Source organism: Mustela putorius, unplaced genomic scaffold (assembly GCF_011764305.1).
Source record: "Mustela putorius furo isolate JIRA1106 unplaced genomic scaffold, ASM1176430v1.1 tig00004007_pilon_pilon_pilon, whole genome shotgun sequence".
Lineage (NCBI taxonomy): Eukaryota > Metazoa > Chordata > Mammalia > Carnivora > Mustelidae > Mustela > Mustela putorius.
In genome coordinates, this window is record NW_025422145.1 from 14,213,211 (window position 1) to 14,227,436 (window position 14,226).

A 14,226-nucleotide genomic window follows, 5' to 3' on the forward strand; every position below is an offset into this window, starting at 1 on the left:
TCCTGTCCTGTCTGCGTTTTCTCCCGCATCACCTGCACTTAAGATGTGGAAATCAGCTGAGAGATTTCCGAATTACAGACGGTGTCAGAAAGCCCACTTCCAGATTCTTACGAAGGCCAAGACAGACTTCTTTAAATCTATCCTGGTAGCCGATCATTAAATCCAACCTCGGTGACAGGGCCAGAATGCTTTGTCATGCCCTCAAACCACTGACGTGCCTAGAGTCCCGATGAAGCAAGCCCCAAACCAGGTCACAGGCACAAATCCTCTGACTTTGATATTTCAAGGCTTTCCGCATTAGGAAATACGGAGACATCACCCAAGAGAGAAAGCAGCTACGTGAAGCTGCATACGTGGGCATCCACAAGGCCAAAGACAGGGGAACAGCAGGTGGCAGGGAGACAGAGCCCACAGCAGGTCAACGTTCATGGTTCTCAGGACACATAGGACCCCAGTGCCAAAGGGATGGCCGGATGGGGCAGGGACGGCTCAGTCCTTCAGAACCGGTCCCCTTCCATCCTCTCAGCACCCCTGTGCAAAGGGGCATGGGTGCTCCGGTGGGAGCAGCTCCCCAGGTAAACAGAGAGCCCCAAGAAACCCACAAGTGACTCAAGGACCCCGGCCCTGGACCTGCGCGGCTCCCAGAGGCGCCTGAGCGAGGTGAGACCACTGGCTTCTGGACCACAGCGAGTGCAGCAGGGAGCCTCCGTCCCCGGTCTCCCAGACGCGGGCATCCTACCGGACAGAACTGATCGGGGGGAGCCTCAAGGCCCCCGAGTCTGTGAAAACGTCACTGACACAACGTGGCATTCTACACCTTCCAAGAAATCCTTCTTTCTCTCGTGAAGAAATGATTTCAATGTCATTCAAGTGTTTCCAGTTTAAAAAAACCCATAAGCCAGCCATTTAACTGAGATGAAAGAGTCAAGGCAAACTTCATCGGCTGCTACAGGGAGTAAGTACCGGGAAGGAGCAGGGCCCACCCAAGACCGCGCAGATGCTGGGTCTTTGTTTCTCAGGAGGGTGTGCTCAGGGCCGGCCTTGGGAAGAGGTACAGGTTCTCTCGGCAACCAACCCTGCTCCGACTGCGCTGGCAGTTAGCTCAGGAGCAAAGAGGGCGGGCGGGAGAGCCCAGCTCCCCTCCCCACACAGGGGACCGCTGGCAGCAGGGTCCCACCCGGGTCACCGTGAGCCACAAAATGCAGTGGATGACTTCAGAAAGGCAGAGGGTGTTTTTATCTGCACATCGTTTACTTTTTTTTTTTTTTTTTAAGATTTTATTTATTTATGTGAGAGAGAGCATGAGAGGCGAGAAGGTCAGAGGGAGAAGCAGACTCCCCATGGAGCTGGGAGCCCGATGCGGGACTCAATCCTGGGACTCCGGGACTGTGACCTGAGCTGAAAGCAGTTGCTTAACCAACTGAGCCACCCAGGTGCCCTCGTTTACTTTAGATTTGGGAGAATTAAGGCTTTTCAGTGGTGGGGACAAGGGTGGTGGGAGGAGACTAAGTCAAGTCTATAAAGAAAGTCTTCCCAAAATTTGTCAAGTAGGATCTCACTGTAAGAAAACAGGACTGGGACTGGGGAGAACAAAAATCGGGCTGGGAGCATCTGGGTCGAGCAGGCCCGCAGGGTACCGGATCACACATAAGTCTCCTGCATCAGAAACCCCCCCACACACGGCAGCATCTCCGTTTGCAGTCTCCAGAAGGCACACCTGCAGGAACGCAAGAGCTCGGCACACGTGCTCACGCGCTCGCTGTTCGTACTCCGGGTTTGAACTTGGAGTTATCGTCTGTCCGCCCAGGTCGACTCAGCACATCACGCGGCACACGGTAACCCACAGATGTTTACACTCACTCTTACGACCAATCTTTGGAGCGGCCCGAAGGGCAAGGACTAGTTCTCCTCCAACGAAGGGAAACGTGTCTCAGCCTCTGGATACGAAACACCTAATTCTCACGTCTAAATAACAGTACACACATGGGTCCCTTTCTCGATGTATTTCTAAATACTCTTCCGGCTCCCAATGAACGGCACTGGTTTAATTCACACGGATTTCCAAGGGTTGGCAAGACAGACACAAGAGTATCTGTGTGTGTGTGTCTCTCCAAAAAAATGTCACGGATATGTTTACACACTAAGAATTAATAGATGTTTTATATGTTAAGCTACAGGCCGTATAAAACACAGGCATAGGACACATAAACACATGATGAGGTTGGTAACACAGGACAGGAGGGAAGGAAGTAGGGAAGACTCAGAGCCCGCAGGCCGCAGCCCAGGACCCGTGCTCTCTGGAGCGTCCTCTGCAGCGAGCCCCGGCTCCTTTAGCTCGTCCACGTGGCTTCTGCTTGGTTTAACAGCACCAGGTCCAGGGCGCTGGCCTTGGCCTTTCCATAGACACGGGGTCTTGCTGGCCGGAAATGAACACTGCAGATGTGACACGGGCCCCGGGCCCCGGGCCCCGGGTGTAAGCAAGCACCTACGGGCTTCCACAGGGTGAGAAGCAGGTGTGGGGAGGCCAGAGGAGAAGAGCCCACGAAAGGACACGGCACCCAGAGAGCCGGCCAAGTGTCTGGGGGTGGGAGGCGTCACTTCACACCGTCGCTGAGGACAGTCAGAGTCGAAATGTGCCAACTTTTGCCACTCAAACCCCATGGCGTGAGGTGTGGTCCCCTGGGAAAAGGACCCGTCCCTCGCTTAACCTGGCCTTCCCCAACTCCCCTGTGCATGACAGGGGATGAGTACGTGGGCGCCGAGAGCTCACTGCCCTGGGGTGAGACTCTCCCACCCTGGTGACTCAGTGCTTGCTTGGGACTGGCTGGTCCTATCGCCGGCCACCCACTGCTCTGGACCTCTCCTGGCTTTCTCTTTCTGGGAACCCCCATGCACAGCCGCACCAGAGCCGGGCTGGGAGAAGCACACCTCCCGCTCCACCCACAGGAGAGGGACAGAGGCCACACGAGCACAGGGCTCAGTGCTTCGGGGAGGGATAAGCACGACACTTGCTATGACCCGTAAGAATCTCAACGTCAGGGCGCCTGGCTGGCTCAGTTGGTTTAGTGGCTGCCTTCGGCTCACGTCATGATCCCAGGGTCTTGGGATTAAGTCCCACATTGGGCTCCTTGCTCAGCAGGGAGCCTGCTTCTCCCTCTGCCTCTGCCTGCTGCTCCCCTGCTTGTGCTCTCTCAAATAAATAAAATCTTTAACAACAAGGAGAATCTCCATGTCATCGTGCTGGCTGAAAGAAGCCAGACAGAGAAAGAGAAAACACCTGCACGATTCTATTTACAGTTCTGGAGAATGCGCAGAACTCCACGGCCTCGGAGAGCAGACCAGTGGGGGCGGGGGAGCACGGAGAGCTCACCGAGGGGCAGGGGACACTTCAGGGATGGCGGCCACTAGGGCGGGTCTCTGGGTGTAGACATGTCGAGATTCACCAAACTGCCCAAACTTGTATAGCTCAGTGCGTTCACCTCAGTAAATTTGCTAGAAAGAAGGAAAAGCCATTAAGAAGATGCAGCCCAGGTCAAAGATTTCGCCGAGGGCTGTGACACCAGCCTTTCTAGGCTCTGGGGACTTCTCACCACATCCTCCACAGCCTTTCGAGAATTTCGTCACCTCCCTGTTCTGTCCTGAATAGCCGGCACTCCCGTTTTGTCGCTGTTTGTCTCACTCTATCTTCTCCCCTCTGGTCTCCTGTATCCAAACCTACTGCTTTGGGAGCTCTCCTCTTTCTGGAAGGTGCTCACGGAATAGCATCGCCCTCTGTTGCCTGCTGCCTGCCCCGGGAGCTGACGGCGCCCGCCCTAGTCTTAAGTTTCAATTCAGGAAAATGGTGTAAAATAAGAACTCGCTTCCTTGGCTGCATGAGCCAGATGTGAAGTGTCAGTGGCCCGGGGCGGTCGTCAGCTACTAAACCAGAGAGCACAAACTAGAAGTTTCCATCCTCACAGAAGGTTGTGTTGAACAGACCACTGCTCTACGGACTCACGCACAGAGCCTGTGCCCTTCGGGAGCCAGACAGACATCTGGGTGTGACGTACACAGAGGCAGAGGAAAGCCACCTCTCTCCTCATCTGCATGGGCACAGGTGGCCAGCCCTGCTTTGAGGTGTGCCGTCAGGGGGACAAGAACCAGCCTGGGGGCAGAATGTGCTAAAAGGGCAGTGCCCCCCCGCCCCGATCAGCCAGGAGGCAGCTGGAGGAGGCTGGGGTGCGAGGCACAGGGACCCATCCCTCTAGCCGGGCCCGAACGCATCCAAGCACCCGGCACCCAGTACCCAGATGCACTCCACCCTGTCCTCGTGCCAGACTCCGGGAAGCAAGGGTGCCCAGGAACTGAAACTGCAAGTGGGGGGATGGCGGGACAAGAGCAGTGGCGCACGGAGCAGGCCCCAGAGGAAGGTGGGCCTGGCAGGGTTCAGGCACGATGGGAGCCTCACCCTCCATCTCCCCAGGGCAGCACGGCCCCACCTGTCAGGCACACCCCACGTCCCACCTCATCGGCACAGGGATGTCTAGCAGCATCTCTGCCAGCACCTCCCCGCTGGGCACCTGCCCCCAGACCCAGTCCCCAAAGCCTGCCACTGAGCCTGCACCCAGACTGCCCTGGCAAATGAGGACACGGGGGAGCGGGAGATGGGATGCCCCTTGGCAAAAGTTCCCTCTGGCTGAGGAAGCATTGGGACAAGGAGAGCAGCTAGGAGGCCAGTGTGACGGTGCCGACTGGAACTGGGTTGGTGCCAAAGGAGGTGAGAAAGGAATGTGAATCCAGAACTCAGGTGGAAAGAACGGTGGGGACTTGGTGAGTGGTAGACCATGGGAGCTGATGTCCTGACTCCTCCTAGATCACAGGAATCATGTGCCCGGAAAGGCACGCTGGCCCAGCTGCTGGCGGTGCCCCGGTTATCTGCTGCTCACAGGCCGCCCTGCAGAGAGGGACCCCGTCCTGCACACAGCAAGGGTTTCAGACACTCAGGGGCACCATCGCTCCCGGGGACTTCCTGCCAAACTAAGGGCCGTCCTGCAAAATAAGCAGCCCGTGATGTCACCATCATTCAGGTCCCACAAAAAGCAGAAAGCGAGGACCCAGTCTGCAAGAGATGGGCCTCAGCAGGACCCCGGGGATCATGGCGGAATGAAAGGGAGGGATGGAGAGCAATGCAGAAAAATGTTCCCATTTGGGAGTCTGGGAGCAGGGCGTTATTTCGGCAACTTCTAGAAATGATTCTAGAACAGGAAGTTTTAGAAAACTTAAAAATAAAAAACCCAAGGTCGCCTGAGTGGCTCCATCATTAAGCGTCTGCCTTCAGCTCAGGTCATGATCCCAGGGGTCCTGGGATCCAGCCCCACATTGGGCTCCCAGCTCAGCGGGACGCCTGCTTCTCCCTCTCCCACTCTCCCTGCTTGTGTTCCCTCTCTCACTGTTTCTCTCCCTGTCAAATAAATAAAATCTTAAATAAATAAATAAAGATTAAAAACAAAAAACCCAGTGGGACACGTGGCTGGCTCAGGAGGGGTGTGCAACTCTTGGTCTCAGGGTCGTGAGTATGACCCCCATGTTGGGGGTCAAAAAACAAAAAACAAACAAACAAACAAACAAACAAAAAAAACCTTTTTTTTTTTAATTAAAAAAACACCACGGGGCACCTCGGTGGTGCAGCTGGTTAAGCATCCAACTCTTGGTTTTGGCTCAGGTCATGGTCTCAGGGTCCTGGGACACAGCCCCCAGCTGGGCTCCACACTCAAGACACAGTCTGCTTGAGAGTCCCTCTCCCTCTCCCTCAGATCCTTCTCTTTCTCTCAAAACATAGAATCTTAAAAAAATAATAATAAAATAGGGATGACCAGGTGGCTCAGTGGATTAAGCCTCTGCCTCCAGCTCAGGTCATGACCTCAGGGTCCTGGGATTGAGCCCCGCAACAGGCTCCCTTTTCGGCAGGGAGCCTGGCTTCCCCCTCTCTCTCTATGCCCCACTTGTGCTTTCTCTCTCACTCTCAAATGAATACTTAAAAAGAAATGGGGATAATAAAATAAAAAACCCCACAAGATCCAGACAGTAACTGTAATTTAGAAGACCGTGTTTGGGAAGAACTAACTCATAGCAGTCTTTGGTCACTGTTTTCTAGCTGTGGCCAGCAGGCTCGGAAAGTTTCAGCCCGGTGGGGGGAAAGGCAGGGTCTGGGGCTGTGTGCCCTCCCACACATGTCTGCTCTGGCTCGGAAGCACCTCTCTTTACCTCCACCTTTTTTTTTTTTAAGATTATTTATTTATTTGACAAAGAGAGAGAGACAGAAAGAGCAGGAACATACGCAGGGCGAGTGGAAGAGGGAGAAGCAGGCTTCCCGCTGAGCAGGGAGCCCGATGCGGGGCTTGATCCTGGGACCCTGGGATCATGACCTGAGCCAAAGGCAGAGGCTTTAACCCACTGAGCCACCCAGGGGCCCCTCTTTGTTTCCATTTTTAAGGGAGATGTGGATGTTCTCCTGGAGACTTGGCGCAGATACCATGGCTGACCTTTAAAGATGATTGGTAAAGGCAGCACCGGCCGCTTAGCCTTAATGGCCTTGTCTAAAAGGAAAAAAAATTTTGAAAACTGCTTGTAATATTACAACGTGGCAAGAAGAGAAATCCCAGGACTTGGGCTAGCAGTGGTGAATCTGCTACCGTAATGCGGGAAACCGGAAGAAAACCTCTGCTTCGGGGTATCCATTCGCTGATGAGAAAAGGCAGACCGGCCGTCTCTACAGAGGAGCATTAGGGCTTTTCCTCCAGCTTAACCTTATCTGAAAGTTCTCCCTCGAACTAAATTACTTTTATGTAGGGGTGCCTGGGTGGCTCAGGGGGTTAAAGCCTCTGCCTTCGGCTCAGGTCATGATCCCAGGGTCCTGGGATCGAGTTCTGCATCGGGCTCTCTGCTCAATGGGGAGCCTGCTTCCTCCTCTCTCTCTGCCTGCCTCTCTGCCTACTTGTGATCTATCAGATAAATAAAATCTTTAAAAACAGTAATAATAAATTACTTTTATGTAACCAGAAGCAAACAGTCTGGGGTAAGACTGCTCCCACTGGGCACCTTCCTTACGTAGGAACATGCTGAGGCCCCGTACACTGCACTGTCCTGTAGGAGTCTGGGCTATCACTAGTAGTTTCTTTTGGGCTGGTATGAGTCTGATGCAACGACGGCTGCCGAACTCATACCTTGTCTCTCAAACACGATTCTTCCTCCTACGTGCTATGTGCCTGACTGTCTGCAAGGAAGAAGGCTCTTTGCCGCCTGGGGAGCCCTCCGCCTATTTCTCCCACAGGGTCACACTGGGTGGGCATCTCCTCGCTCTGGTCCTCCCACTCTACTGCCTACTGCCGACCTTTCCCAATGGTCAGAAATCAGATAAGAGTCAGCATTTTTAAGGTCTGTGTAGAAATTTTCGAAGGCAGCTCTGCAGGCCAGCAGGACTCATCATGTCAGTTACAAGGGCAAAGCCCACACAGCCAGAGACCCAGACGCCGGCGCTTGCCACCTACAAGTCCATCCAGGGGCTCTCCCCGGCCCAATTAAGCCTGTCTCTCCACAGTTCTTCAGGAAAACAACAGCCAGCGACGGGACTTGGCCCTTGCTATGACAGCAGCTTCACTGCTGGCAACCCCCTTGCTCTACGGAGGTGGCCACTGCAACCAGAGAAGGGCAGACCGGTCCACGGTGCAGCTCCCGAGGGCAGGGCTGGTGCTCAAGCCTGCGTCTGTGGCCTCGGCCCCGCTCCCAGGAACCCACTCTCCAGCTACCACGGCTCCCGTCTAATGAGCCACCCCAGACCCAGACCTCACTCGCCATCTCTTGTGGCTGCCATCATGGGCAGTAAGTGCAGGACAGGGGTTTGTGCTCTGCTCAAGGCTTTTTCAACCAAACCTGCAGGCTGCGCCTGCTTGTAAGGCTGCGGGCGGCTTGGGATAGCCGGCTCCGGTGAGGCCTTCTGGACCAGAGCGGCCAGGCACGCCGCAGCTACTCTGCACCAAGAGCCCCGGCCTGGGGCGTTCCAGCTTCTGTGTTATCAGACGCACATCTGTGCTCTCAATTCCCTGCCTCGAAAAAGAAGTGGGCTTTTCCACAGAACTGGAAATGACTGTCTGTTGGACACAGTGCCAAAATGGTGACAGTATCTGGCCCTCTTCCTCAGCTGTACCATCGCCCGAGGTCTCTGCAAGGCCATCCTGGTAGCCTCTAGCCGCAGCCCTGTGCTGGCTAGCCAAGCATTTGCTTGCTTCCTGGCTCTCTGCTCAGCAAGCTTGGTGCAGCTCCTCCTCGCACCCGGGCAAGGCTGGGTCTCGGCCTCAATGACCGTGCCCTGCCAACCACACATACACCCTCTGGCTCTGAGTCCGGGGGAGTGCGAGCGGGAGGCCAGAAGCAGCACAGTCACTCACAGCTTAACTTGAGCTGCGCGGGGCAGAGCAGAGGCCTCACGCATGCTGAGCTCATCTCTGGGCTAGATGGTTAAGACGCACAGCCTTAAGGCTGTCCATCCTGACTGCCACCTTCAGTGTCTTCTCATCGACGATGCTGACCACAGAGGTTTGAAAGAAGAAAACAAACTTACTCAAAACATCATCAGTTAGATATTACGTGGCTGCGGAGAGGAGTCAGAGAAGTGGAGGGCACTGCCCAGTACCGGGGAGGCAGCCCCAGCCTTGCCCACGGCCGGGCAAGGGGAATCCCCAGCAAGCCAGTGTTCTGGGGGTGCAGCTCTCTGATCTCCCACAACAGCATGATACAGAAAAAAGAGCCTGGGCCCGGAGCCAAGGTAGACTGGGTGCGCTATGGCTCTTCCAGGTCATGTGACCCTGGTCCAGCCCCTCCCCACCCCCAACGTCTCAGGTCCACTTCCTTCCTAAACGCCAAGGCCACTCTGAACCCTACCATCTTATGAGCTCTTATGTCCCCTTAAGTTGAGAACTTTAAACTAGTTCACAGCTTGACACCCCAATCAATAAACAGCCTCTTGACAGACGGATGAGATCCCAAAGCAAAGTAACCACCAGAAGCAGGAATGACGGAAGACATGGAATTTTCATAAATATGCTTTTCACCAAACCACTCTGATTCAAGAAAAAGGCCCGATATGGAAGCAATTTTCTATTTCAATACTAAAGTCAAAAATGTGTTAAGCCTAATTAATTGAAAAGAAACGTGGCTCATTTAATAAGAAACTCTGTATTCATAAACTAGAGACTGTCACCTAATGCCTAGAATAACAGAAGGTCAGAGAAGCCTAGAGATCACCCAGGGCAATTGATTCATTTGATGAAAATCAAAATCCGGAGCAGGCAGGTAATGTGGACAAGGTCAGAGGGGCAGAGCAGGGATGCGAGCCCACGTGCCCTGCATCCTTGGTTCCGGCACACACCGGGAGGTTAAGTATTTCATGGTGAAAAGGCAAACTGGTTTCATACAAGGCATGGTTCTTCGGACTGTTCATGAAGAAGTGATTTCCAGGTTGCAGAGACTTCCTGGAACACCATAAATATTTCCAAATTCCATTTGTAATTTCTCAGAAGCCACAGCAGAATTTCTCAGCCTTTCCCACATAAGCTAACAACCTTCCCAACTGAGGGGACGACAAGGCAAAGACATCTCCCCTGGTGCTGGGGTAGCAACCCAATGGTGGCTCTCTCCTTAGGTGTTTACATCAATCACCAAACTCATCCATGTCACATTCCTCGGAAACACTGAACCGGGGACAAGGGAAAGATTTTGTGACCACAGACTGCTTCCAGCTGCAGAACCCTAAGAAGATCACATATCCTTTCTCTAGCTAGATTTAGGACTGCGGCCACCAAACACAGTAATGGGAGTCTATCTAAGGAAGCTGGTTTGCAAACACACACACGCGCGCGCGCGCACGAGAAGAACAGACGTCTGGAATGAGAGGTGGGTATGCGGGAGGAAGGGAGGCCTGGTCGGAGGTTCCCGGCCGCTGAAGCTCCTGTGCCGCCAAAGGCTTGGGTGGGGGGGGGGAGGGGTGGGGGGTGGGATGCGAGGCGGCCGAGGGCTCCCTCGCCCCAGCAGCGTGGGGGGACGAACCGGGGCTCCGAGGTGGAGCGGGGGAGGGGGTGTGCCTCCGGCGCCGAAGCAGCGTTGTGGGGGGCAATTGGGGGCTCCGGAGTGGAGCGGGCGCGGGGGGGGGGCGGCCGAAAGCTCCGGGTGGAGTGGGGGGACGGTCGGGGGCTCGGGGTGGAGCAGGGAGGGGCAGGCCGGGATCTCCGGGGTGGAGCGGTGGGGGGAGCTCCGGGGCCGGAGCAGCGTTGTGGGGGCGCCGGCTGGGAGCTCCGGGTGCAGTGGGTGGGGAGGTGGCGGTCGGGGGGTCCGGGCCCGGAGCAGCGAGGAACGGTGGGGGGCTCCGAGGCCCCCGGGCGCGGCCGCCGGGGCGGGGCAGGGCGGGGCGGGGCGGGGCGGGGAGGGTCTCCGGGCGGCCGGCCCGGCCCACGCACCTCCTCGGCCTGCTTGCGCAGCGCCTTCTCCCGCTCGTACTGGGTGAGCAGCTGCTCGTTGTCCTCGCGCAGCAGCTCCAGCTCCACCTCGTGCTCCTGGTTCTCGCTGAGCACCGAGTCCAGGTTCTCCAGCACGTTGACCACGAGCGGCATGAGCTCTTTGACCACCTCCTCGTCGTAGCAGTGGATGAGGCGCTCGAACTCGCGGTAGATGGAGCCCGCCAGGCCCGACACCCGCTCCGACATCACCGAGCCGGAGCAGTAGTCGTCCTGGTACACCACCACGCCGCCGCCCTCGTCCATCTGGATCTCCATCATCGCGGCCACCGCCGCCGCCAGCGCGGCCCGCTGTCCGCCGGCGCGCACGCCCGCCCCGGCCGCCCGTAGTCCGCAGGCCGCGGCCCGTCGCCTCTGCCGCCGCCGCCGCAGCAGCAGCCGCTGTCGCCTTAGGGCTCGGGCGCCGCCGCCGCCGCCGCTGCTGCTGCTGATGCTGCCGCCGCCGCTGCTGCTGCTGCTGCTGCCGCCGCCGGCGACGCTGCGCCCGTCAGTCAGCGGCCGGAAGTGCCGCTGCCCGGAAGTCCCGCCCGAGCCCGTGCCGCCGCGCCGCTAGGGGTCGCGCGGCCCGTGACGTAGCGGTAGGTCGCCCCCGAGACGGAAGGTCGGCCGAGCGGGGCCGCGGGCACTTCCGGTCTGGCGCATCGCCGACGCTACCCGCGGCGCCGGTCACCCTCCGCGGGTTTGCCCAGCTCCCCGGTGACCGCCACGCCGCAGAGGCTGTCGCGGCCGCCCGTCCCGCCCGCACGCCCCCCGGGGAGCCCCGGTGTCCTCGCCCCCCGTGCCACCGGCCGCCGGGAGTTTAGCTGCAGTGGCTGTTGGCGTGTGTCCCGGTGGATGCTAGTGTACGTCTCGGCAGGCTGCGTATTCGCTCGCTCGCAGCCGCTCCAGGGGCTCTGCAGCCCGGGCGGCTCTGGCCGGGTCCGCCCGCCGCCCCGCCCCTCCTTCGCAACTAGGGTCCCCTGGAACTTGCTGGAAGGACGTGGAAGCCCGAAGGCGGAGTTGCTGCGGACGGACTTAAGTTCTTTCCCTGGCATCTGAGGACAACGTCGGCCCACGGCTTAAAAACGCCCGCTGGGGCGCCTGGGTGGCTCAGTGGGTTAAAGCCTCTGCCTTCAGCTCAGGTCATGACCCCAGGGTTTTGGGCGTCGGGCTCTCTGCTCAGTAGGGAGCCTCTTTCCCCCACCTCTCTCTGCCTGCCTCTCTGCCTACTTGTGATCTCTCTCTGTCAAATAAATAAATTCTCAAAAAAAAAAAAAAAAAATGCCCGCAGCCGGGGCCACACCGCTAGCGCCTAACGAAAGGCTGCAAGGTCGGGCCACCCTGACCGGTTCGCACACCCGCAAACGATGCCCTAAATACGGTGACACGAATGTTCCCCCTGTGACCCGATTCGTTCTGCGGGTGGGTGGGTGCCCGCCCTCTCCATCAGGAGGGACACCGAACTTTCGTCTCTGATTCAGACTGCGTGGATCTGGCCGCTACTGGGCGACTCGGACATGCCAAATGTCATTTCCCATCGGAGCCTAGACGTGTTACCGATCTCCTGGGAAATGCCGGAACACCGATAAGCCGATCCATGAAAGGGAGTCGGCCCAGCTATAGTCAGTAGTAAGCACACAATGCAGGATTACTAGGTTTACTCTCAAAATGAGCAGCCAGGACAGACTTCTGTCGGGTTTTCCCTGGTAAGTTACAAAGAAAGCTTATGAGTGTTTGGGGCTCATGTTTAAGACATGCTTCAGGCCTTTTCTCAGACACATGACCCCTTTGACTCCCTGAAGTGCCAACTGTAGCCCAGCAGCCCCCACCCTAAGACGCCAACGGACTTCGCCCCCAATTTTATTGCTTTTTATTACTAGCATAATTGGGTACGTTTACTTGAAATTGGCTAAAACAAAAGGACATTTTTAACAAGATGATAACACTAATTCCTGAGGCTTACCGAAGGGTGCAGCAGGTGCACTCAAAACTCAGGCAACCTAAGTTAGAACTTGCTTTATAAAGAGACTGGTCTGGGGCGTCTGGGTGGTTCAGTGGGTTAAGCCTTTGCCTTCGCCCCAGGTCATAATGTCAGGGTCCTGGGATCCAGCCCCACATAGGGCTTCCTGCTCAGCGGGGAGCCTGCTTCCCCCCACCTCTGCCTACTGGTGATCTGTCTGTCAAATAAATAAAATCTTTTTTTTTTAAAAATGCTGTTATATTTTTTTAAAAAGAGACTTGCTTTCAGATTTGTTAGGTAATGGGAAATACAAATTTTCTTCTCACTACAAGACCCTAAAATGTAAGATGAGAACACAGGTCTTTTTTTTTTTTTAAAGATTTTATTTATTTATCAGAGAGAGAGAGGGGGAGAGAGAGAGCACAGGCAGACAGAGTGGCAGGCAGAGGCAGAGGGAGAAGCAGGCTCCCTGCTGAGCAAGGAGCCTGATGCGGGACTCGATCCCAGGGCGCTGGGATCATGACCTGAGCCGAAGGCAGCTGCTCAACCAACTGAGCCACCCAGGCGTCCCGAGAACACAGGTCTTAAAACGTTCCACTTTAGCCCGTCAGCGGATGGAGCACTGGGCTTCCAGGAGAGCACTTGCTGAGATGAGCGTTGGGTAATGTATGGAAATGTGGGATACTGTACTGGACACCTGACACTAACAGCTCACTGTATGCTAACTGGAATTTAAACAAAAATTTCTCTAAAAATGTCTAATTTAATTTGCTCGAGAGTCATCTAGGTCCCTGTAACATCCCTCTCAGTTCTTCCCACACTGAATTTTTTTTTTTAAGACTTTATTTATTTATTTGACAGACAAAGATCACAAGTAGGCAGAGAGGCAGGCAGAGAGAGAGGAGGAAGCAGGCTCCCCAATGAGCGAAGAGCCTGATATGGGGCTCGATCCCAGGACCCTGGGATCATGACCTGAGCTGAAGGCAGAGCCTTTAACCCACTGAGCCACCCAGGTGCTCCCCCACACTGAATTTTGATGGCACTTCGTAGTCGCACATAAAACAGGAATGTCCTGTTCATGATCTCCAAGAATAACAAGGATCAAGGATATCAAGCCAGGAAATGAGCTGGATCACACAGGAGGAATATACCCCCTCACTGGGTTTGGAAAGTAATAACAAGTTACGCTGTTGCAAGACCAGTCCGTTTCTGGAGAAAGCAGAGGACATGAAAGGGCAACCCTTTCACTGCTGTTGGCTCCCTCACTGTAACCGACGTGCAGCTGCCTTGTTCTCGGACCTAAGAGGTGGCCATTGCCTAGCCCCTGGAGGCAAACGGGTTGGGACTCTGCAGGCCTGAGCTGGCCTATGGCTGGAGCAGCTCCTGCAAACCCAGCACGTGATGTTGCGAGTCCAGGTCCTGAGACAGGCTCTGCACTCAGACATGTTTTCAGATAACAAATGATGACGGAGTCAGGTAGTAAAGGTCAGGTGTTTGGGTTTTTTTGTTTTTTTAAATTTATTAGATTAAGTGTGCACGTGTGAGCAGAGGGAGGGGGGAGAGAATGTCCAGCACACTCCCTGCTGAGCATGGAACCTGTGTCGTTCCCAGACCCCAACCAAGATCCTGACCTAAGCCGCGATCAAAAGTTGGAAGCTTAACCAGCCAACTGCCCCTATCAGTTTCTTTCTGACGTGCCGTTCTGGTGTTGGCCTTGGGCCAGCAGGAAGAGCGCTGTGCAGC

The 14,226-nt window shown here is 55.8% G+C and overlaps 1 protein-coding gene across 15 annotated transcripts in view; it reads right to left on the bottom strand.

Annotated features, from left to right (window-relative positions):
- The window catches only part of MAPK8IP3 (mitogen-activated protein kinase 8 interacting protein 3), a 46,146-nt gene extending 35,215 nt beyond the window's left edge, over positions 1-10,931 (bottom strand). For 11 of the 15 annotated variants that reach the window (XM_045072177.1, XM_045072171.1, XM_045072168.1 and 8 more), the window contains exon 1: positions 10,488-10,906. In XM_045072177.1, the coding sequence (XP_044928112.1) occupies positions 10,488-10,805 (318 nt within the window). In that variant the 5' untranslated portion in view covers positions 10,806-10,906. Of the gene's footprint in view, positions 1-10,487 lie in introns of all 15 variants that reach the window. The other 4 variants (XM_045072165.1, XM_045072172.1, XM_045072169.1 and 1 more) reach the window with 2 other exon arrangements.
- Between the last annotated feature and the right edge of the window lie 3,295 nt (positions 10,932-14,226).